The following is a 24,995-nucleotide window of genomic DNA, read 5'->3' on the forward strand; positions in this document are numbered from 1 at the left end:
TATTCACTTTACCCTTTATTTTGTCCTTATCGTTAAAACTCAAAATTTTCAAAATTTTTTCATTAGTTTTCCTAATAAATATTTGTTATAAAATATGAGCATCGTGTAAACTTTTAAGGTTAGTTTAAGATCATAAATTTTAAGTTATTGTTAGGCCTTACATTCTTTATTTAAGAAAGATGAAGTTGGGCCTAATATAATTGTAAAAAAAAGAAAGTATTATTGACATTCTAAAAATTGCATTCTACACTTAAAAGTGTATTTTTCTTTCTAAATATAAAAAATTTAATATGTAAAATGAAAATTTTGGAATAACAAATGCCAAAATTATCTATATACTAAAACCCGGTGAAAAACACTGTTCACGAGCAGTGTAATGGCTTAAATACCCTTGGTGTCTTCTTTGTTTCCGGTGGTCTTACCTGCTTGGTACAGTGAGATGACGCTTTTGCACATCTTTGCCACGCGTCGGTCATCGTCCTTTGCCCGAGTGTTCTAGATATTTTCTTCAGTTTGGGCTCCTTTCCTTCACAGATGTATGCTTTTGTTGCTCTCCATCGTGGTCTCTCTTGCTCTCAAATCTTCTGTCCTTTCTTTCTCGCAAAATCCGGCCGAAGCAAACCCAGTTCTTTGCTTTTTTTCTAGATGTTTGCACCCTCCATCTTCTGAGGAGTGGTTGATTTCTTTGGAACCTCTTCAAAGCTAGGTTTGTCAGCGTTTGTGCAAACCTGTGGTCGTTGTATCGATCTTGCGATCCTTGCCGAAAAAAGTTTACAATTCAATTCTATTTTACTTTCCGACGGCAGAATTGGGATCGGACTCCAAGAGTTTGTGTGTTTACCCTTTTCAAGGTGCGGTCTTCATCGATCTCAGCTTTTAATGTGTTTCTAAATTTTATTTCTTTTTGGATTTGTTAATTTATCTTTTTATGCATCCGAATATGTGATTCGGTGTTTTAAATCCCAACTTGCTTTTGCTTTTGCCACCTCCCAGACAAAATGATCCATGTCTTCTCCTTGATGGCTTTTTTTTTCCTTTATTTTTGTACTCTGTAACGGTGTTTATTTTATTTTTTTGTTGCAGTCGCTGTGTGTTTATTATTGGTAAGTTGCTGGGTTCGGTGTTCAATTCACTGCTAAGTGTAGAAATTAGATAAATAAGGAGGGAATATCATGTTAATCAAAGAAAATCATAACATAATTACATATACGATTATCTCTCATCCATGTCCAATACACACAAAAACAATTATCTCTAATTAATGTGCAAAGCACACAAATTGGAGTAATTAAATTATCTAAAACAGGATAATTAGAATATATAATCATTTAATACACCAGATTTGTAAAATAGAATAAAGGTAATAGTGTATTAAAAAAATTACTGTGTGTTTTCTCTATCTTATATGTTTTAAACTGCCAAGACCTTCAACTCTTTTTTCTTTCCTCTAAAACAAAGGATTAAAAATATTATGTTTTTCCTTTTTATTCCTGTATCTTTACGAGGCCAAAAGGTTATTAATCTTTCAAAATTTTCTTGCTTTTTTATAGTTAGTTGAGAGCAAAAGGAAAAGTGCTAATAATTTTGTTACAAAGTTTAATATTAGGTATTTGAAACTGGAAGATTGTATAAAGAAGTGACTGAACAATATAATTTTTGCAAGACAAAAAATACTTATTGGGGTTAAGCAATTTTAATGATCGTGTTTCCAGACTATTGGTTGTGGATATATTGTATTCTATATATTCAGCAGCCTAAAAAAGTGTGTAGAACAAGCTATTTACAAAATTGTGATAACACTGTTTTGTCTCAAACTGATACATTTGTGTATCAAAATTCAGAGATTGAATATCAGTGTGGGACTAGCACATCTTCCGCTGTGCAATGTGTTGTTGATCATGCTAATTATGATGGTGTACAGGGTGTGACTCCTGTTAAAAATTTGTGTCAAACACGTGATAAAAAGGGAAAAAAGGTTGTTAACGTTTCAAATAATTCTCAAAACACACTCCAAAATGAGGATCACAATCTTATGAATAAAGGTCAAGCTTTTTTTCAAAAAAATAGAAGTGGTAAGTTTCTAATTTTATATTATACTTTTTTTTTTTGTCAAATTTCAATTTTGGCATTTAATTAACGGTATATTGTGCTTATCTCCTCTTTCTTTCTTTTTTCCACATCTTTTTATGTAGGGGTTGTGAAAGATTATGTGGACTTTGGAGATATGAGTTACAAATGTATTCATTGTGGTGCTTTTTTTTGGTTGAAAGAATCTCTTAAACAAAAGTGTAAAAAAGATGAACCGATTTTTACCCTTTGTTGTCAACAAGGAAAAATTCAATTTTCAACTCCAAAACCAACACCGAAATTTTTAGATTTGTTGCTTGATCCAACTGCAGGTCAAATAAGTTTATCATTTCGGGAAAATATTAGAGCTTACAATTCTATGTTTTCATTTACATCAATGGGAGCCAAAGTTGATCATTCAATTAACAATGGAACAAGCCCTTACATTTTCAAAATTAGTGGTCAAGTTTGTCATTTGATGGGATCTCTTTTGCCTGCTGATAATGAGGCTCCAAAATTTGCTCAATTGTATGTTTACGATACATATAATGAGGTACAAAATCGTCTCAAAGCTTTTGACTGTGGTGAAAACAATAAAAAACTTGATCCAAGAATTGTTGAAGGTTTAATCAAAATGTTTGATGAATCGAATGAGTTGGTTAAACTTTTTCGAATGGCAAGGGATAAATTTGAAATTGATGGTCTCATTTCTGTAAAAATGACATTGTTAGGAAGGCAGACAAATGATGGTAAACAATATGACCAACCAATGTGTGATGAAATAGGCGGTTTAATAGTTGGTGACATAGGCCTATTTGATTCTAATAGAGATATTATTATAGAGTCTAAAAGCGAAGGGTTAAAACATGTTACAAAATTAAATCCAAAATTTATGTCTTTACAATATCCTATTCTTTTTTCATATGGTGAAGATGGGTATAGACCAAATTTAAAATGGAATGAAAATTATAACGGCCAAAAAAGTAAAAGACAAAGAGTGCCTATGAGAGCTTTTATAGCTTATCAAATTCAAGAACGACAACCAGGGTTAACTACATTGTTAAAAGGGGGTAGACTATTTCAACAATATTTGGTAGACTCTTATGCAACACTTGAAGAAGATAGATTGGATTATATCAGGCAAAATCAAAAAAATTTAAGGAGTGAAATTTACAAAGGAATTTATGATGCAGTGTTAAAAGGTGATAATGATGCAAACAATTTAGGACAAAAAGTTGTGTTGCCTGCTTCGTATATAGGAAGTCCTAGATATATGATTAATAATTATCAAGATGCTATGGCAATTTGTAGAGAATATGGACATCCTGATTTGTTCATAACATTTACTTGCAATGTTAAATGGCCAGAAATCATAAGACAATTTAAAAAAAAACCTGGATTTAAACCTGAGGATAGACCTGATATAATTTCCAGAGTGTTTAAAGTTAAACTTGATGACATGCTTGATTTTATCAAATCTGGAAAACCTTTTGGAGAAGTTCAAGCAAGTAAGTATCAAAAACTCATTCTTCTGCTTATTTTAGTTGTTTTTAATTTTTTGTTGTTATCAAACTGACTTTTTTTGTTTTCTTTTCTTTTGATTTTATGTTACAAACAGATGTTTGTACAATTGAATTCCAAAAAAGAGATTTGCCTCATTCTCATATGTTAATATGGTTGAAACCAAATTTTAAGTGTTTTTTACCATCAGATATAGATTCTATTATTTCAGCTGAATTGCCAGATAAAATTGTTGATCCACAACTTTATGAAATTGTTAATCAATTTATGATTCATGGACCATGTGGTCATGTTAATCCAAACTCTACTTGCATGCGTGAAAATAAATGTTCTAAAAACTTTCCTAAGCCATACAAAAATGAAACAGTTTTTGAACCAAACGGTTTTCCAGTTTATAGGCGTCATGATGATGATGCAAATTTTGTGATAAAAAATGGAATAAAAATTGATAACAGTTTTGTGGTTCCTTATAATGCAGGACTGCTTTTGAGATACAATGCTCATATAAATGTTGAATGTTGTTGTCAATCTATGCTCATAAAATATTTGTTCAAATATATTAATAAAGGTTCAGATAGAGCACGATTAGCTTTTCAAAAAGATCCAAATGATGAAATATTAGCATATCTCAATTGTAGATACATATCACCTTATGAAGCCGTTTGGAGATTGTTTCAATATTCTATACACCATAGAGAGCCTTCTGTTGAACGATTACCAGTGCATTTACCATTCGAACAAAATGTTGTTTTCAATGGTGATCAATCACTGCAGTCAATTATTAAACAAAAAGCTTTTGAACATACAATGTTAACAAGTTGGTTCGAAACAAACAAGAACTTTGATGAGGCACGTTCACTAACTTATGCACAATTTCCATCAAAATTTTTGTACGACACACGCCAAAAATCTTGGAAGCCAAGAAAATTTAAAGGATCGATCGGCAAAATAGCATATGTACATCCTGCGTCTGGTGAGTTGTATTATTTAAGAATGCTTTTAAATTTGAAAAAAGGTGCATTACATTTTGATGATCTAAAAACTGTAAATGGTGTTGTACATACTTCATATCATTCTGCATGCAAATCATTAGGATTGTTAGGTGATGATAAAGAATGGATTGAAGCTTTGTCAAGTGTTGTAAATGTGGCATCGTCTGCTCAATTGAGACAATTGTTTGTTACAATAGTTTTGTTTTGTGATGTAGGAAGTCCTCAAATTCTTTTTGATAGTCATTGGAAAAATATGTATGATGACATTTTATACAAATTGAGAAAAACTTTTGCAATTCCAGATATGATTATACCAGAAGATGAGTTAAAAAATTCTGTATTATTTGAACTAGAAATACTTTTTAATAATGCATCTACCTCTTTGAATAAATGTCATTTACCAATGCCTGATGCACAAAAAATGTTAGAAATAAAAAACAAACTTATGAGAGAAGAGTTAAATTATTATTGTCAAGAATTATACAAAAAACATACACTTTTAGTATCACAACTTAATGAAGGTCAAAAATATGTGTATGATTGTGTTATAGATACTGTAAACAGTAAAAAACCAGGATTATTTTTGTCTATGGTCATGGAGGCACTTGAAAAACCTTTTTATGGGATGTAATTACAAGTAAGCTTAGATCTGAAGGCAAAATTGTTCTAGCTGTAGCATCATCAGGAATAGCATCATTATTATTACCAGGTGGTAGAACAGCTCATTCCAGAATTAAAATTCCCTTGACTATTACTGATTCCACAATTTGTCCAATAAAAAAGAATACTCATCTTGCTGGATTAATTCAAAAAGGTGATTTAATTATATGGGATGAAGCACCTATGAATCATAAATATTGTTTTGAAGCATTGGATAGATCACTTTCTGACATTTTATCACATCTAAATGTTTCAAATAATAATGTTCCATTTGGTGGTAAACCTCTTTTATTAGGTGGTGATTTCCGACAAATATTACATGTTATTCCTGGAGGAACCAAAGAAGATATAATAAATGCTTCTTTAAATAGTTCTTATCTATGGTCAAATTTTAAAATTTTTTGTTTAAAAGAGAATATGAGATTATCAAGAACTGGATTAAGCGTTGAACAAAAAAATAAGTTGATTGATTTTGCAAATTGGATTTTACAAATAGGTGATCGAAAAATTAATAATGCAAGTGATATAAACAATTCGAATGATAAAGATACATCATTGATTGAAATACCTGAAGATCTAATAATTCATTCTTCTACAAATCCAATTTCTTCAATTTTTTTTTGCAACATACCCCAATTTTGAAAATTATTTTGACAATTTTGTTTATTTAAGAGAACGAGCTATTGTAACACCTAGAAATACAACTGTTACAGATGTAAATAATTATATAATTGATTTATTACCTGGAGAGCAGCATACATTTTTAAGTTATGATTCTCTATGTTCTTCAAGTGGAAATGTAGAAAATCTGGAAACAATGTATCGTGTTGAGTTTTAAAATAAACTTGACTTCAATGGTTTGCCTACACACAGTTTGGTTTTAAAAATAGGAATGCCAATTATGCTATTACGAAAATTAAATCAGTCTTTGGGTTTATGTAATGGAACTAGATTAGTTGTTACTCAATTATTTAATAGAATTATTGAAGCTAAAATACTTGCTGGAACTAATATTGGCCACAAAGTGTTCATACCAAGAATTACTCTTACAGCTACTGAAAATAAGTGGCCTTTTATTTTCAAAAGACGACAATTTCCAGTTAGACCATGTTATGCAATGACAATTAACAAAAGTCAAGGACAATCTTTGAAACAAGTTGGATTATATCTTCCTGAACCTGTTTTCACCCATGGTCAATTATATGTTGCATTGTCTAGAGTCACATCAAGAGAAGGCTTAAATTTTTTGATAGGAAATGGAGAAAATCATGTAAATAACTATACCACAAATATAGTGTTTAAAGACGTACTGCAAAATTTACAATCAAGTTGCTAGCTTTGTTAATGAATGGCTAAATTTTTTTGAATTCGTTATATACAATTGAAATCATATATTTATACTTTTATAAATTTACATAGTTATTAGGTACAATAGAAAAAAATTCTGCTGTATTTCTCTGCTTCAATGATATCTACAACTCATTCCTAAAAAAAAAAAAAAATAAAATAAAATAAAAAAAAAAAAAAAAAAAATTCCACTTGGTTGTTCTGAAAAATTACAATTGATTACAATTTATGGTTCTTTCTTTTTTTAAATTTAAGCATCATACTATTATTAAATGTTGATGCAGTGTTTTTTTGTGTGTATGCAGAGTAAACAATGTGTTATTCACAAAGGCCAAAGGGAGTTGCAGTTTCCTTCATATAGCAAACATAGGTTAACTTGATTCCAACTATTTTATTTTGTTACTTGGATTAGAAATTGATAAGTTTCAGTTCAATTTGATAATTTCTTGCAGATTCTTCAATCGTTGATTTTTTTAATCCTGATGACAAGTATCAATCCTATTTAATAATGAAATAACTATGTTATTTTAGTTATACTAAGGACTGAAAACTCTTTCTTTTTTGAATTTCTGCTTTCTACAATCTTTTTCTAATATATATAGATAATTTAATCTCAAATTGTTAAATAGTGTATAGATTTTCATATCATTATATTGTTGTGTTGGTTTTATTAGATGTCATGAAAATTGTCACGTTTTGGTTAAATTGAAATCCCCAGCGATGAGTTTAAATACAATTATATATTTTATTAATGAACTTCTTCAGTCATGTTATTATTTAAACCATTTATAACCCAGTTTGTAAAATCAGAAAAGTCTCTTTCATAACTATAATATCATTCGGCATTCATCTAATAAGTATAATTCATTTGTTTACCTACACAGTCCCAAATTACTAATTTTATTTAATAGTATTAACAGAAATCAATCCAAGTTTATCCTTTCCATTCACTGCAGCCCCAGCAAAAAATACTTGCAAACTTGCAACAGATACAAACTCTTCACATAAGTATAACTTTCTACTATAAGGTCTTTCTTAATTACTAAGTTTGATACAACTGTTTAATCTCAATATCAATTGTCTGCTTTGTGCTCCTGGGTTTATGCGTAATGCAGTCTATTTTATGTATGTGCAATTTTCTCCTTTAGTTTCTACTCTTTTTTATTCAGCTTTTATAAATTATCTATACTTTTGATTTTTGTTTACCTTTAGAAGCTAAAGGAATATCAAATGCCAAATTGACTCACAGCTAAACTTCATCAGAAAAGCCTGCCTACAGGTATACCAAAAATTAGTACACTAATTTTCTACTAATAGTGTATCGCGTTATGTTATCAAATTTTCCCTATTTTCATATAGGTAAGTGTAGGCAAGTGCTGAAATAGACATATGCTTATGGATATTATTTACCAGAATGAACATGCCAAGAAACAATCATTTCAGCACTTGCAAGGTATATCATTTTCTCACGCTTGAACAGTGACAATACATAATTCAATAAATTGATTGTCCATTTAGCTGTAAATTTGATCTCAAAAATTTTTCAAGTTGTTATGGACTTTAATTTCAATGATTACCCAATATCAATTGGTTGTTGATTAGCATTTGTTTTCTTAAATTTGGACTCTAAACGTTTGAATCTCTATTCAGTTTCTTTTGCTCAGCTCTTGCTCACTCTTGAGGTACCTGTCGTAGCATTCCATTTGTTGTTGCTGATCTGCAGGTAAAGCTTCAATTTCAATATAAAGTTTCTATTTTTATTTATTTATGGGATTTAGGTTTATATTTCAGTAATTCCATTTTTTTTCATCAACCGTACCCCTATCTCCCTTCCTATGAAATAATTTAATTTCAGTGATTACTCAAAATTAACTGGTTGTTAATTAGAATTTTTTTTTTTTAAGATTATCTTTTCCTCACTTACCTTACAATCATCCATAAGGCATATAATGTAATAGTTATTGTGTGCAATTTGCATTTGTCGTTCTTTTTGAAGCATTGCTTTAATGCTGTATTATTTGCTAACACTTAAGCTGGTGTGGATATATTTTTCTTCATTCATGCTGAGTACTCTAACACCTGATCTGATGCGTATAACCACTTCCCTATTCTTTTTATTCTTTGACAAGCTTCATATCCATTGTCTGTTTAGATTAATCAAATATATATGATGTACTTCATTCAACAGTATAAAACATGTATCATTTTATTATGAGTTTAAAAGTTATGATTTGTGTTTTTTACTATTGTTCTAGCATTTTGGTACAACCAATTTATTCGCACCTAATTGAAAACGTTTCATTTGCTCATAATTTATTAGTTCACTAAGTATCCATATTTATACATACATTAATCAAATTTTTTCCAACATGTGTTCATATAGCTAAAATTCTGTCATCAGATGTTTTTTATTTTCTTACTTAGACATTTAAATGATTATGAGTTATTTACTTTTTTAGCAACTACTTCAACCTCTTGGCATACCTGTTTTAAAAACAAATGGAGGGACTGAAACATTGTGCTTCCAATAGCATCTGACGATGATGCATCCGTATTTGGGGCTAAGTGTAATAAAAAAAATTTCATGCAATTCCACGGTAAGTGTTAATATCTCTTCAAATATAACTATCCCCAGCTTGAATAATATTTTCTGGCTTATCTTATTTAATTTTTATACATTATAACCAATATATATTTTGTGTTTAATTATCTCTATATCTCAGATATCAAAGCTGCTCTTAATTTCAAGAACTTATTCAAGCTGGTCTTCATTTTGTCCAAATTTTTAATAAAGATCAGATATCAAATTGGTATGGTATACACCTCTCCTTCTATTCTGTTGGATTTTGGTTATTTTAGATCCTCCAAGATGAAGGCTTTCAATCTAAAAAGGTGGTGCAGAAACACCAAAACATTACAGATATCATCGGAGGTATCACAAAAAGTATCTTCTCTATTACACTCCCATTGTTCAATTTTTGTTTCAATTTCTTCACCTAGACAAACACTGAATATCTGTTTGAGTTTCTTATTTTCCAACTCAAATATTGTAAATCTAAATTAGCTTAATAATCTTAACATACATGTGAAACTCATTTGTGCAGAAAAGAAACATCTCATTTCAACCAACTCAAGCCAACAAAACTTTTACAGCACTTAAAAACATTATCCAAACTCCCAACTCAAGTAAGTCCTCACTTTCCATATGCTTCTTATTTCTTGATATCTAAGCACCTCACATAGTTTTTAACCATTAGATCACACGATTTACCATCTACAATTACATAACTTTTTATTATTTATATAAATTCCTTTTTGTTCGCAGCAAGATGATCTCACTGCATGCTTCAGCGATGTTCTACAACAAAACCAATTGCTTCTTTGATATACTCATTTTGTGGGATTTCAATGCCGAAGACCACTTACTTTCAATCTTTTCAAACAAGTTAGCTTTGTAAACTAACAAAGAACAAAAGAAATTGTTTACTCTCTTGACGTCAATCTGTTTAGATTGATCAATGTTATCCTCCATTTTGAAACCTATGTTATGGATCTATTAGTCTCAGCTTAAACGCTTCTAGAAACTTAGAGATGCAGAGATGCATTCATTTATTCAAATTTATCTATTGCTCAAAGGTTAGAAATTTTCTGGTTATACTAGATTTAACTTAGGTTATCTTTCAAACATAATTATTCATGCAATTTTAAATCCCGCAGCAACGTGCGGGCATCTCTATCTAGTATTTTACTATAAAAAGGAAACCCTATCAACCTAAGCAAGACATTAGCCGCACCCACCCCCACTCTTCTCTCAAATCTCATCTGCACACTCTCTTCTATTTCTTTCTATGCAGCAGATCATCTCTTTCTCCCTCCATCCCTCTTTTGCACGATCTCTCTCCCTCTCTCTCTTCCCCTCTCTCTCTTTCACTTCCTCGTCAGATTTCATCGACGAATCCGCGGTGATTCGATGGACGAATCTGCGGTGGTTCGATCGGCGAATCTGCGGTGATACGAACGGGGAATCTGCGGTGATTCAGTACGACCGGATGTGGAAGGCGACGGGGAGAACCGCCTAGCACCACCGCCTAGGAGCGCCCGCTTTTGTTCTGGCATCCAATCGGGACGGCCTAGGCCGATTTTAGAACACACAGGTAACAACTATACATTTCTGCAAAACTACTATTAGATATGTAGACGCCCTTGCCGGAACAATTTTGGTTTCAAGGCCCTCAAATATCTTCGTTTTTGTTTTGACCAGAGAAGCGGTTGAGTTCTTGTTGTCCAACTGTCCATTTCTTGAACGATTATTGCTGAGTTTTTGCCAAAGATTTAGTTAGTTTAAGTGCTGTTGGTCCCTCGATGGCATTGAATATCTTGAGACAAAAAATATTGTGGTGAACTCAAATAGATTGAGATTTTTTTTATGCAAACATTGTTTCGTTTAGTCATCGTGGATGGCTGGCAGATTTTCATTTCAAGAATGTGTTGTTGCTAGTTGAGGTATCAATTTATAAGTTTGGCGTTATTGGTGAATTTATAAGGGGTGCCTTCAGCTGACTCTCATGCCAATGATGTGCCAGTTATCTTTTCTGGTTGTATTGTTCCTAATTCCTTAGTTGGCTTTCAGGTTTACCTTCAGAAGTATAAATTTCCCCTTTGGAATTATTAGTTGATGCCTACTTCAGTTTATCCCTTGCTTGCTTAGCTTCTTCCATGAAGGCAGTTCCCTGCTTGCATAAACTTGTTTTGGGGTATGTATGCATCTGTTATCGACGAAGTAAAACTTAATATTTTGTATGCATGCATTGAGAACAAAAGTTAATGTTTTGAGTTTTGTTAAACTGTTTTCCTTGCTGCAGTTGGGTTTCGGATCCAATGTGAAGATGGCAAAAATAAAGAAAGCTTCCAAGTGGCCCATCAGAACCTCAAGCTAGTAGAAATAGCATAAATAGCTGTTGCATTGTAGAAATTGTTATAAACCTACAAAGGCCAGAATGGAAAATTCTGCCTTGCCCACTTAATAAATTAAGTTTCATATGTAAGACAAAGAAAATTCAAAAACCGGATGATTTTTTTGGATCAAAACTATTGGAGAAGTTATTCATGGTATCGTGATTGTTTGCTCTTTTAGTGTATCCATTATTCTTTTATGTTTCTATTCTCAAGGATAATGGGAACCTAGAAGAACAATGGATCCACTAAAAGAGCACACAAACACGATGCTATGAATATCTTCTTCCAGTAGTTTTGATCTAAAGACTCTCGTTCTAGGCCGGGGATTAGAAGGGATGTTAATCTACCCAATTTAAACTTTAAAACACTTAACTAGACTCAAAGACTCTTAATTAGACTCTTATAACTCAAAACTGACCAAATTGACTCAAAACAGCAAAACTAAGTTAAAAGGACTTAAAACAGACTCTAGAGAGTGAATTGGACGAATTTAAGACTAAATTGACTCAAAACACTAAATTAGACAGATTTGAACTCAATTAACTAAACTAAAACACCAAATAAGAACTAAGGGGGTTTTTGGACGAATTTGACAAAACTAAGTAAATTGCAGCAAACAAAGTAAGTTAAAATGAAATTAAGGTAAATTCAAAGGTGAAAAGCTAGTTAGAGGGTCCTTTTCCACACATGAACATATGCAACATAAATCGATTTTCAGTATTTTTTCTTTAAACCATGAATGACAATGCCCCAAATTAATCACGAATGCACTAATTAACTCTCAGATTTCCCTAGACTCATTGTATTGAATGGACAATGCATCGCAACCAAATTATTCTTCTCAAGTTCCCTATATGAACAACATGATAAAAATACATTCAAAGATCATTAAGTTTCATGGAAATCATAAGCATTGACAAGACTATCGTAACTATGAACTGCATGATACTCCAACCAAGAATCTACTTAACACGATTGTGACTAGCAATCTCCACCACTTTTAATTATAAGTTCCTAACGATTAGGTGAAAGTTATTATAATTTAGCATCAGATTCATGTATGCAAACTAAGTATGAATCCTTAATCAACATACAGGAATAAGTTATCAATCAAATAGATAAGTAAATCACATTCATGTTTTACGAAATAATAACTGAAAGGAATCAATTCATATTAAGCATATGCCCATGGCTTTGAATTCACTTCTAACTAAAAAAAACTTAGTTACATATGTTCATAGCAATTGAAAAACAAACTGAAATAAATATTGAAACTAAAATGAGGGAAGAAAGAACTTTTAGAATTTCAATGGTTGCAGGTGGCTTGTGCACAAGGTCCTTGCTCCAATGGAAGGCACGACAAGACTCCTTCTTCTCCAAAGGGTGCGGCAAAGGTGTACAATGGTGTAGAATGCGGTTGAGAGGGTTTCTAGGTGATATGGGGGGTGGTGAATTGTTGTGGTGGATGGATATAGGTGAGTTATAGTGAAGGGGGATCCTCTCATCCTTTCAATGAGGATGCTGCAATTGGTATTTATAGGGAGAGGATGGACTCAACTTTGCAAAGGTAAGAGATTTGTTTAACTCAATTTCTGGTGGGTTAGATGAGTGCACAATCCACTCAATTTCTGGTGGGTTAGGTGAGTGCACAATCCACTCTTGCAATTTGCATTTGTTTCTCCAGATTTGTATCATGTTCCTAGCCTCTTTTGACTTCAAATTCGTCCATCCATCTTCCTCTATGCATAAGCTATCCAATCTTGGCCAAAAACTGCTCCTAAACGTTCCAAATTACACTTTCTTGCCAACTTTGTTATTTGAACCTACAAACACACGAAAATAGCTTAAATCACTATAATAAGTAGAAACTAACTAAATAAATGCTAAGAAACAAGCTAACTAAGTCGCATAAATATGCTCATATCAAATTCCTCTACATTTAGCTTTTGCTAGTCCTCGAGCAAAACAAACAACCTAAACCTTCCAACAATCGCCTCAGGGATTTCCAATGAAACATGACATGTTAAAAATCACTACTCACATAGATTTTAGCCGTCTTTACCCTCGAGCACATACTTGATCGCAGTTACCACTCACTAGCTCACATTTGATCAATTAAAATAATGTTTTGAATGTAGTAACATGCCTTAGAGAATTCACTCAATTCCTTATCGGATATGCACTCTACTTTCACACAGATTTTATGACTACACACCTTACACTAGGTATATGTGAGAAGATTGATGTAAACATGTAGACTAGCACTCACATATAATTATAACATAGAAGACACTTTCTGGAATTATTAATACATGTGCATAAATATGATCTCATAAATGGAATGCCACTACTTAGACGCGAGAACCAGAGACACCATATGCTTATACCAATCCCAAACTCCACATATTGAAACACTTAACACTCAAGATAGAAGTTAAGGGTTGTAATAAGGCTTAGGGTATTGGCTAACAAAGAAATGTAAGGATAAACAAACGTTCTTAAAGCTATAGTACGCAAAATAATGAAATTGATACTTAGAATTCACTTTTGCATGCAAAAATCAACTTTAAACACAAAGGGAAAGATTCACACATCTTTTAAGGCCAAATTCAAACTTTTTGACTATTTCTTCAACAACCAACACTTGAGATTTCCTTTCTAAATATTTTTTTTTCGTACCTTATTTCTTTTCTTGGTACACAACACACAAAAATCCCTTCCCCCACACTTATTTTTTTGCATAAGGACAATCAAAAGGAATTTTTTCTAAGTCATGCTTCACTATGCCTTAAGAACAAAGGTATGGATAATCCTATTCTAGGCTAGGTAAAGATGATGTGGCTAACAAAGAAAATAGGCTAAGTAAGGCTAAACGGGGTTTAAACCTACAAAACATAATGCAAAGGGTAAGGCTTTTTGGTTTTGGTTTTAACTAACAACTTCATCTTGTTTATGTGTTATGCAATTCAATGTCATGCTTTGAATGAGACGGGTATGAGTTCTATTATTTGGAACTATAGTGATGAAACGTCTTCTAAGTAGCAACCAAGCAAAGAATAATGAGATCATGCAACGACTTTAGAAAACAAGAAATCACATATTAATAACTCTCCAAATAAGGCATAGGCTCAAGTCTCTCAGGGTTGTAGCGTTAGTTTGGGTTCCTTCCTTCAAGCATATTACAAAAACTTATTTTTTTTTCTTTTTCTTTGTCATTACATGTGAATTTGTAAACAAAAACTACAACTAAGCATAAACCAAATAGCATGTCAAACTTCCATCCATGTTTGTAACTTTCTTTAACAGTCATGCAATTAAAAACCAAATCCTCATCATTGTGTTGGAATGTATCCTAAGACACAAACAAACACACAAAAACAACTCTTTTTGGGTTTTTCAAAACATTTTTTTTTCTTTCAAATTTTCGTAATTTTCTTTTAAAACACATTAAAACACTTCAAAACAAATTAAAAACACTTCTTCAAAACACACTAAAAACACTTCAAAACAATGAGTAACAAGGAAGATGAGAGTTCCTTGTTACTTTTCACAGCTTTGATCTTGAACTGGATTGGAGTTCTGAGCAAGGAAGATGAGAGTTCCTTGGTGCTGGTGATTTGATGGCATTGTACGACGAGGCTTTGCTTTTTGGCGACGGTGTCGTCAATATGTTGTTGAAACTTCTCGAGCTCTTGGATTCAACTCAGACTCCTTCTGTTATGTTATATGATTGTCCAGGAAAGGGTGTCATGCTATAATGATCTGTTACAGCTCACCATGCTGCATTATTCTCTGCTTGTGGCTTCTGTACGGCAGGCAGGCACGAGGTAGAGGTGATGGTCTGTTTCTTTGTTCAATCTTTCCAAGTGCCGACCGATTGTTTTCTTTCTCCTTGTCTCACAGGCAAGAGCAAGGGTAAAGAAAAAGCATGTCATGAGATATCTTTGCCTTCGACTCTGATGATATAAGGTACTTTTGCTCTTGATGACTTGTTTGCAGAGGTACTCCAGGGGATGAAGAACACTGAGTAACTCGAGAAGCTTCGTTGGGAATGCATTCTCGGAGATGAAACAAGGTTGAGTAAGTCTGCCTTGCTATGGAGGGCGAAGGTTGACATTTATAAGAATTTCTTCATAACCGGGAGATGTACTATTCTTTTACTCTTGTCGGCAACCGTTGGGTGATTGAACAGTAAGATTCACGCGCTTTCAACTTTGTTAGAAGTCTTTGACAAAATTGCCCGTAATTTTTGCAAAGCTGAGGTTGCGTGTGAAAGGTGCTGATAAGTCTGGAAAAGTCGATCTTTTGAAATTTGGATATCGGCCAGTGGTTTCTGAGTATGCCCGACTTTTTAGAAAGGATCGCCCCTTCGATTTCTGAGCAGACGCCTTTTCGATTTCTGATTTTTATAGAGGCACACATTACGTTCCAAAGCACACTTGAATTGCCGTCTGTAGAAGCTCTATTCTTGCACTTCTGAGATCTTGATTTGTCTGACCTCTTCTTTTTCTTCAACACCTTTGGAAATGTCTTGCCTATCTGACCGTCATCTTGACCTGAATGTTGGGGAAGATATTGACATGTCTTTTCTAGACAACATTTGGCATCCGTCATTCTTATCCCCCAATGGTCCTCTTACAGTTGAGGACTTTGTGATAAAGAATGATACAACCGCTACGGTGGTTGCTAGAAATCTTCTCACTCCAAAAGACAGTAGGATGCTTTCAAAGCGGTCCGACAAGCTGGTTGTTCAGGACTCTCTGGCCTTCAGCGTACAACGTGCAGGCTCAGTATCAAACATGGGCCAACGCCTTCTTGCACGATCTCGTCAGGTTGAGTCTCTGATGGCTGAGGTGGCTAGTCTTCGGCAAGATATCAGAAGGCTCAAGCACGAGAATAAAAAGTTGCACATGCTCGCAATTAGTTACTCAACAAGTATGAAGAGAAGGTTTGACCAGCTGCAAGAGTTCGAAGTTCGGATTTCGAGTGATCATCAAAGGTTTGTAGCGTTATTCCAGAGGCAACTTTTGCCTTCGCCATCTGGATTTTCACCAAATGTTGAGGTTCCAGAAATCAAACTCTAGCTCTTTGTCTTTCTGGAGCTCCGTCAAGTGCTGAGGCACCACCTGATCAATGAAGGCTCATTCCTATTTGTTTGCACATTCTTGTAATAATTTTTTTTTACTTATTTTCTTTTCTACCCAATGTTCATTTCCGACGAAAATCAATGTAAAACCAACTTGTTTACCCCCCACACTTAAACCAAATATTGTCCTTAATATTTCAAACATAGATTCACACATAAGCAAACAAACAACTAATGAACTAAGCATGTCAAGATAAATGTAGTAAAGAGAAGGGTTTAGGAACGCAAATCTGATTGTGGAGTGATTCCTAGGTCTTCCTTATTTGAATATATGAGTTGCCTCCTAAGAAACGCTTGCTTTAACGTCTTGTAGCCGAAAGAAGACCTCCTCTTAAACTTGATTAGACCCTATGGCATCGGGGGTGTTTCCTCCATCACATGCTCCTCGAATTGCCCCTGATTTGGCTATATGAATGGAAGAGGATAGTGATCCTTCCTGATTGTGGCATTTAGCTTTCTAAAGTCAATGTAAATGCTCCCACCGATTGGGGACCTGCATTAAAGAAGGTAACTACCTATTAGTTAAAATGAGAATTGGAATTGGACTAGATAACTCACCAATGTGTTGCAATGAAGTGGCAGCATTGTCAATAGATTCTCCAATGGTGCTCTCGGCCAGATTGTGCATTTTGAGGTAAGTGGCGTGTTCTTTGTGCTTCACTCCAATTCCCTTTTCTTTGGTGGTTCGAAATTCATCATTCTTAATGGGTGTTGAATTTTCTTGCCCTACATCTTTAAGTACATCAATGACAAAGCAAGAACGAACATCATTTGGATTCTCAATAGATTTAGGAATTTTAAAGTTAATCATATCGCCACCAAACGCCATTGTTAACGCTCCATTGGCCACATCAATCTTGGTTTGAGCTGTTTTCATGAAAGGTCGTCCAAATAAGATTGACGATGGTGAAGAATGGGCTGAATCCTCCATGTCAAGCACATAAAAATTAATGTCATGCTATGCTATGCTAGATTTGGGTGCATCAATTAATGTCATGCCATATTCTGTTTATACATTCTATGAATTTATGAGAGCTTAAAAATGATGGTGTTATTATTCAATTAGCCAATCGATATAATGCCTACCCGAAAGGGGTTTTGGAAGATGTTTTGGTGCAGGTAGACCACTTGATTTTTCTTGCAGATTTATATGTGCTTGACATGGAGGATTCAGTCCACTCTCCACCATCGTCAATTTTACTTGGACGACCTTTCATGAAAACAGTTCAAACCAAGATTGATGTGGCTAATGGAGCGTTAACAATGACATTTGGTGGCGATATGATTAACTTTAAAATTCCTGAATCTATTGAGAATCCTAATGATGTTCGTTCTTGTTTTGCCATTGATGTAATTAAAGATGTAGGGCAGGAAAATTCAGCACCCATTAAGAATGATGAATTTCGAACCACCAAAGAAGAGGGAATTGGAGTAGAGCACAAAGAACACGCCACTAACCTCAAAATGCACAATCTGGTCGAGAGCACCATTGGAGAATCTGTTGACAATGCTGCCACTTCATTACAACACATTGGTGAGTCATCTAGTCCAATTCCAATTCCCATTTCAACTAATAGGTTGTTACCTTCTTTAATGCAGGTCCCCAATCTAATCCACAATGGTGGGAGCATTTACATTGACTTTAGAAAGCTAAATGTTACAATCAGGAAGGATCATAATCCTCTTCCATTCATAGAGCCAAATCAAGGGCAATTTGAGGAGCATGTGATGGAGGAAACACCCCTCATGCCGTGGGGTCTAATCAAGTTTAAGAGGAGGTATTCGTCCGGCTACAAGATGTTAAAGCAAGCGCTTCTTGGGAGGCAACTCATGTATTCAAATAAGGAAGACCTAGGAATTGCTCCACAATCAGATTTGCGTTCCTAAACTCTTCTCTTTACTGCATTTATCTTGCCATGCTTAGTTCATTAGTTGTTTGTTTGCTTATGTGTGAATCTATGTTTGAAACATTGAGGATAATGTTTGGTTTAAGTGTAGGGGGGTAAACAAGTTGTTTTTACATTGATTTTCGTCGGAAATGAACATTGGGTAGAAAATAAAATAAGTAAAAAAAAAAAATTATTACAAGAATGTGCAAACAAATAGGAGGGAGCATTCATTGGTCAGGTGGTGCCTCAGCACTCGACGGAGCTGCAGAAAGACGAAGCTCCAGAGGTTGATTTTCCGGAGCCTCAACACTTGGTGAAAATCCAGATGGCGAAGGCAAAAGTTGCCTCTGGAGTAACGCCACAAACCTTTTATGATCACTCTAAATCCGAACTTCGGACTCCTGCAGCTGGTCAAGCTTTTTCTTCATAGTTGCGAGCATGTGCAACTCTTTATTCTCGTGCTTGAGCCCTCTGATATCTTACCGAAGACTAGCCACCTCAGCCATCAAAGACTCAACCTGACGAGATCGAGCAAGAAGGCGTTGACCCATGTTTGATACTGAGTCTGCACATTGGACGCTGAAGGCCAGAGAGTCCTGAACAGCCAGCTCGTCGGACCGCTTGGAAAACATCCTACTGTCTCTTGGAGTGAGAAGATTTCTAGCAACTATCGTAGCGGTTGTATCGTTCTTCATCACGGAATCCCCAACTATAAGATGACCATTGGGGGATAAGAAGGACGGATGCCAAATGTTGTCTGGAGAAGACATGTCAATATCTTCCCCGACATTCAAGTCAAGACGACGGTCAGATAGGCAAGGCATTTCCGAAGGTGTTGAAGAAAAAAAGAGGTCGGACAAATCAAGATCTCAGAAGTGCAAGAATGATGCTTCTACAGACGGCAATTCAAGTGTGCTTTGGAACGTAATGCGTGCCTCTATAAAAATAAAAAAGGTGCATGCTCAGAAATCGAAGAGGCACCTGCTCAGAAATCAAAAGGGTGATCGTTTCTAAAAAGTCGGGCATGTTCAGAAACCACAGGCCGATATCTAAATTTCAAAAGATCGACTTTTCCAGACTTGTCAGCACCTTTCACACGCAACCTCAGCATTGTGGAAATTACGGGTAACTTTGTCAAAGATTTCTAACAAAGTTGAAATGCGTGAATCTTACTGTTCAATGACCCAACGGTTGTTGACAAGAGTAAAAGAATAGTACATCTACCGGTTATGAAGAAATTCCTATAAATGTCAACATTCGCCCTCCATAGCAAGGCAACTTACTCAACCTTTCTTCATCTCCGAGAATGCATTCCCAACGAAGCCTCTCGAGTTACTCAGCGTTCCTCATCCCCTGGAGTACATCTGCAAACAAGTCATCAAAAGCAAAAGTACCTCATATCATCAGAATCGAAGGCAAATATATCTCATGGCATGCTTTTCCTTTACCCTTGCTCTTACCTGCGGGACAAGGAGAAAAAAAGCAATCGGTCGGTACTTGGAAATATTGAACAAAGAAACAGACCATCATCTTTACCTCGTGCTTGCCTGTCGTACAAAAGAAACAAGCAGAGAAGAATGTAGCATGGTGAGCTGTAACAGATCACGATAGCATGACACCTTGAATGCAGCATGGTGAGCTGTAACAGATCACGATAGCATGACACCCTTTCCTGCACAATCATATAACCCAGCAGAAGGAGTCTGAGTCGAATCCAAGAGCTTGAGAAGTTTCAACAACATTTTGACGGCATCGTCGCCAAAAAGCAAAGCCTCGCCGTACAATGCCATCAAATCACCACCACCAAGGAACTCTCATCTTCCTTGCTTAGAACTCCAATCCAGTTCAAGATCAAAGCTGTGGAAAGTCAACAAGCATGATAAAATACGTGCCGATTTATTCATTACCGAAGCCAAAGATCATCTACCACATGAAGCTAAGTTGTTACTCACTGTTTTGAAGTGTTTTTAGTATGTTTTGAAATGTTTTAATGTGTTTTAAAAGAAAAATACAAAAATTTGAAAAGAAAAAAAAAATGTTTTGAAAAACCCAAAAAGAGTTGTTTTTGTGTGTTTGTTTGTGTCTTAGGGCACCTTCCAATACAAGGATGAGGATTTGATTTTTAATTGCATGATTGTTAAAGAAAGTTACAAACATTGATGGAAGTTTGACATGCTAATTGGTTTATGCTTAGTTGTAGTTGTCGTTTACGAATTCACGTGTAATCATAAAGAAAAAAAAATCAGTTTTTGTAACATGCTTGAAGGAAGGAACTCAAATTAACGCTACAACCCTGAGAGACTTGAGTTAAACAAATCTCTTACCTTTGCAAAGTTAAGTCCATCATTTCCCTATAAATAACCATTGCAGCATCTTCATTGGGAAGAGAGAATCCCCCTTCACTATAACTCACCTATATCCATCCACCACCACAATTCACCACCCTCCATATCACCCATAAACCCTCTCAGCCGCATTCTACACCATTATACACCTTTGCCGCACCCTTTGGAGAAGAATGAGTCTTGTCGTGCCTTCCATTGGAGCAAGGACCTTGTGCACAAGCCACCTGCAACCATTGGAGTTCTAAGAGTTCTTTCTTCCCTCGTTTTAGTTTCAATGTTTATTTCAGTTTGTTTTTCAATTGCTATGAACATATGTAACTAAGTTTTTCTTAGTTAGAGGTGAATTCAAAGCCATGGACATATGCTTAATATGAATTGATTCCTTTCAGTTATTGTTTCCTAAAACATGAATGTGATTTACTTATCTATTTGATTGATAACTTATTCTTGTGTGTTGATTAAGGATACATACTTAGTTTGCAAACATGAATCTAATGCTAAGTTATAAGGGACTTTCACATAATCGTTAGGAACTTATAATTAAAAGTAGTGGAGATTGCTAATCACAATCGTGTTAAGTAAATTCTTGGTTGGAGTATCATGCAGTTCATAATTACAATAGCCTTGTCAATGCTTATGATTTCCATGAAACTTAATGATCTTTGAATGTATCTCTATCATGCTGTTCATATAGGGAACTTGAGAAGAATAATTTGGTTGCGATGCGTTGTCCATTCAATTCAATGAAGTTAGGGAAATCTAAGAGTTAATTAGTGCATTCATGATTAATTTGGGGCATTGTCATTCATGGTTTAAAGAAACAATACTGGAAATCGATATATGTTGCATGTGTTCATGTGTGTCAGGTTTTTGAATTTCCTTTGTCTTCCATATGCAACTTAATTTATCTTCAGATTGCATGGGCAAGACAGAGTTTTCCAGTCTAGCCTGTGGATTTGAATCACAATTACTAGACAACAGATGTAATATAAGGCACTTATGAATATCAAATGCATGACGAGGTTTTTACTTTCTCAGTGCCCCCATCAGAACCTCAAAGAGCAAGGTATCATGGTCATAAATGTTGCGTTAAGCATGTTAGGTACTTGATGAAGAACGTATCGTTATAAATCCTGTCCGGTTTTGGTGTTGGCCTATGGGAATCGAGAGCAATAAATCCACTTACATTAGAGTTGGTCCATAATGGTGTCTTTCTAACACTGTTTTATACATGCTTTGCATTCTGCGGTAGGTTTCACATTAGAGTTTTTTATAGTGCAACATTAATAGTAGAGAAGAAAAATATTTCTATGACACAAATACACTGTTACCGTAGTGTTGGATGCCATGAAAGTTACTCATATCACAATTTCCTCTTCTCTTTTTTTCCTTTTCGATGGCAGCATCCATGACCCTTTTGACTTTGATCCACTCTCACTAGCCAGCTGTTGACCCTATAAACTACCAAACCTACGTGGCGCGCAAGCCGAGTAATCTACAAGCTAACTACGTCCTTCGGTGAATGCGGGGCGTGCCAACTCGTCGGCTGAGCTCGGCCGAGGAGTAAATTTGTTGATGTTGCGTTGGGTGCGCGGCTGACTCCTGCGTCTTGCGATTGCGACCGAGGAAGGAACGCGTCTCGGCCTTTTGGGTTCACGAACCTAAAGACAAGGTTACTATTCTTACGAAGTTCACGAGTCGTCGTCGTTGGATTCAGTCACAGTGATGTTATTCGTCAGAGTAAACTCACGCCAAATCGACACCAAAGTGTAAGGGCACAAATACTCAAAGCAAATATAAGTTTTAATAGTGAACGTGGTTCGGCCGTCCGAATGCCGAACTCTAAATCCCATTTGGGAGTATCCAATCATAAAATAACTCGGCGTGCAATGCGCCGAGCTCGATATACTGTAACACCTCACTTCGCCGAGGAGGCTAATGAGATGACCTTAATCAATAAGGATCCGAAAATCCTTTTCGACCGAGACTTGGATAGGTAACCAACCGTCCTCGCCGCAGTGCTGTTGATGCCAACGGAAGATACTGCGAGACCGACTGATTCTACGATGACAGAGCTATCTATGCCGACTTAAGATATCACCGGTTGCTTCCACAGTGCTGTTGATACCAACGGAAGATGTGTCAGCGAAAAGAAAATAAAAATCTCAAAGTTGTTAAAAGAGTTTGCGCAGGGCAGTTGTATGTTGAATTGCAGGTACTCTTCCCGTTGTTGTAGCTTGGTATTTATAGATATATGCATACCTAAGTCGTGGAAACCAATTCCAATTGCACTATGACTCTGAGTCTCTATTTGTTGCCGACGACCACACACTTATCACATCAATCAAAACTTGACCCCATATTTTCCATCCTGACCTTCCAATATAACCTTTTCGAAGACTCAACCCAATTGCGTCATCACCATGCAATATATTTGTCTAGATTCATAGCATCCTGCCAAGGATATTCAGTGGTTCCATTTATTCCGCCACCACATCATGATCTCTATCCAATCCATGCATTGATTTCGGCATGCATGGATTTCACCTTTATCCTGAACCAAAATATATGATGAGGCCACGTGCTTGCTTGATGACATATATTGAATCTTAAACGTAACTCTAGGCCACGTGGGCTTTTCTGCCAAAACGTTGCATGCATGCTCCATACACTTTTATTAACTCAAATGGATAATCACAAACCACCCAATTCAATTGTGATTCAACCTAATCTCCATGTGATGCATGCTTTTCAAATCAGATAGACTAGCTCAATCCATTATCCAAGCAAAAAGGCATGACTTTGTAAACTTCCACAACTCTCGCACCATGTTAATCCCATTTCATCCGATATCCTTAGACTCAAAAAATCTCTCTTAAGATAATTACCATAATTAAAATTAATAGTAATATCAAGAAAAAATCAGTTTAGTCTCAGAGCCATCTAATGGTTTTAACGCAACAGGCCGATAGCGTAAAATCGGATTCAAACACCAGCACACATAAAACTTTGTTCGATTTATTCATGCCGAAACAAGATTTGGTTTTGTTAGATTCAAACAAATTTGAATGAACAACTCAATTCACGTTCTTTTTGTCTTTGTGAAATTGGACTTAATCGCATGCAATATCTCAAAACCTCAGTAAAGTGAATACCTTGCACTCGTACACACGAACAGATGATTAAAAAATGCATCCTAAACAAACAACCTAAATGCAACAATCCCAGGACTTCTGGAATCAAGAACAACCCAAAAACCAAAAACTCAGACTTCCAAAATCTGAAAGAAAAAAAAAATCCAGAAGGGCAATACATTCAAACCTAGAAAACCAACCCTAAACACACAAAAAACCCAATTGAAACACCAATTAAAATTGAAAAAAACGACAACCCAATACACAGAACATGATCATAGTTCTTAAATGACAAATGAACAATATTAGTAAAAGCATTACAAACCGTCTATGTATTTGCTACAATAGATTGACTAAATGACTTTATTTTTAATTTATTTTGTGCAGAGATGATCTTTACAGTATGATTCATTGTATGAACGGTTCTAATCATAAACACAAAACTCTGTGATTAAAACTTCATATTCATACTCATATTTGAATAATCAGTATGGTTGACTTACACATGAGAGTATTAAAAGAAGCAGGTTGGTGGTTCCACCGAAAGAAAGGAAAAACAATTCACTTCTTTTATGCTAAAGTTAATCTGCATGCGGAGGTGTCTTCCACTTTTCAAAGGGAAAACACACAATGGAGCTGATTAAATAATACAATTGGCACAATTCCTCCACCGATTCAAAGTGTCCCACATGTGCCACTTTGAGGACATTTTAGCACAATTGCACAATAATCCCCCAAAATGCCATAATTTGGGTTTAAACCCAAATAAGTATAACGTGCACATTTTAGGTACAAACAACTTGAGTTGAAGTTTCTAGCACCATCAATTGCTTTCTTAGGTAATTATGGTTCTAAAAGACTTTAGGCACTAGTCGAACGATGAACTTCGTCTAGCGCTTAAGTGGATTTGTATTTTTAAAACAAATTTGTTATATAAC

At 35.0% G+C, this 24,995-nt stretch overlaps 1 protein-coding gene across 1 annotated transcript; it reads left to right on the forward strand.

Annotated features, from left to right (window-relative positions):
- Window positions 1-388: 388 nt before the first annotated feature.
- LOC126601311 (uncharacterized) lies at window positions 389-9,519 on the forward strand. The gene is made up of 10 exons (XM_050268001.1): window positions 389-851; window positions 1,084-2,072; window positions 2,193-4,561; window positions 6,893-6,957; window positions 7,544-7,866; window positions 7,947-8,040; window positions 8,238-8,310; window positions 9,047-9,184; window positions 9,311-9,397; window positions 9,447-9,519. The coding sequence occupies exons 2-3, from the start codon at window positions 1,697-1,699 to the stop codon at window positions 3,641-3,643; spliced, it is 1,827 nt and encodes a 608-aa protein (XP_050123958.1). The 5' UTR covers window positions 389-851; window positions 1,084-1,696; the 3' UTR covers window positions 3,644-4,561; window positions 6,893-6,957; window positions 7,544-7,866; window positions 7,947-8,040; window positions 8,238-8,310; window positions 9,047-9,184; window positions 9,311-9,397; window positions 9,447-9,519.
- Window positions 9,520-24,995: the final 15,476 nt, after the last annotated feature.

Source organism: Malus sylvestris, chromosome 15, assembly GCF_916048215.2.
Source record: "Malus sylvestris chromosome 15, drMalSylv7.2, whole genome shotgun sequence".
NCBI lineage: Eukaryota > Viridiplantae > Streptophyta > Magnoliopsida > Rosales > Rosaceae > Malus > Malus sylvestris.

What these genes read in the sequence shown, in the direction of transcription:
- LOC126601311 (XM_050268001.1), top strand. Translation starts at nt 1,697, where the DNA reads ATGATCGTGTTTCCAGACTATTGGTTGTGGATATATTGTATTCTATAT. An exon ending in TTTTCAAAAAAATAGAAGTG is followed by an intron (nt 2,073 to 2,192) that starts GTAAGTTTCTAA and finishes CTTTTTATGTAG; the next exon opens with GGGTTGTGAAAGATTATGTG.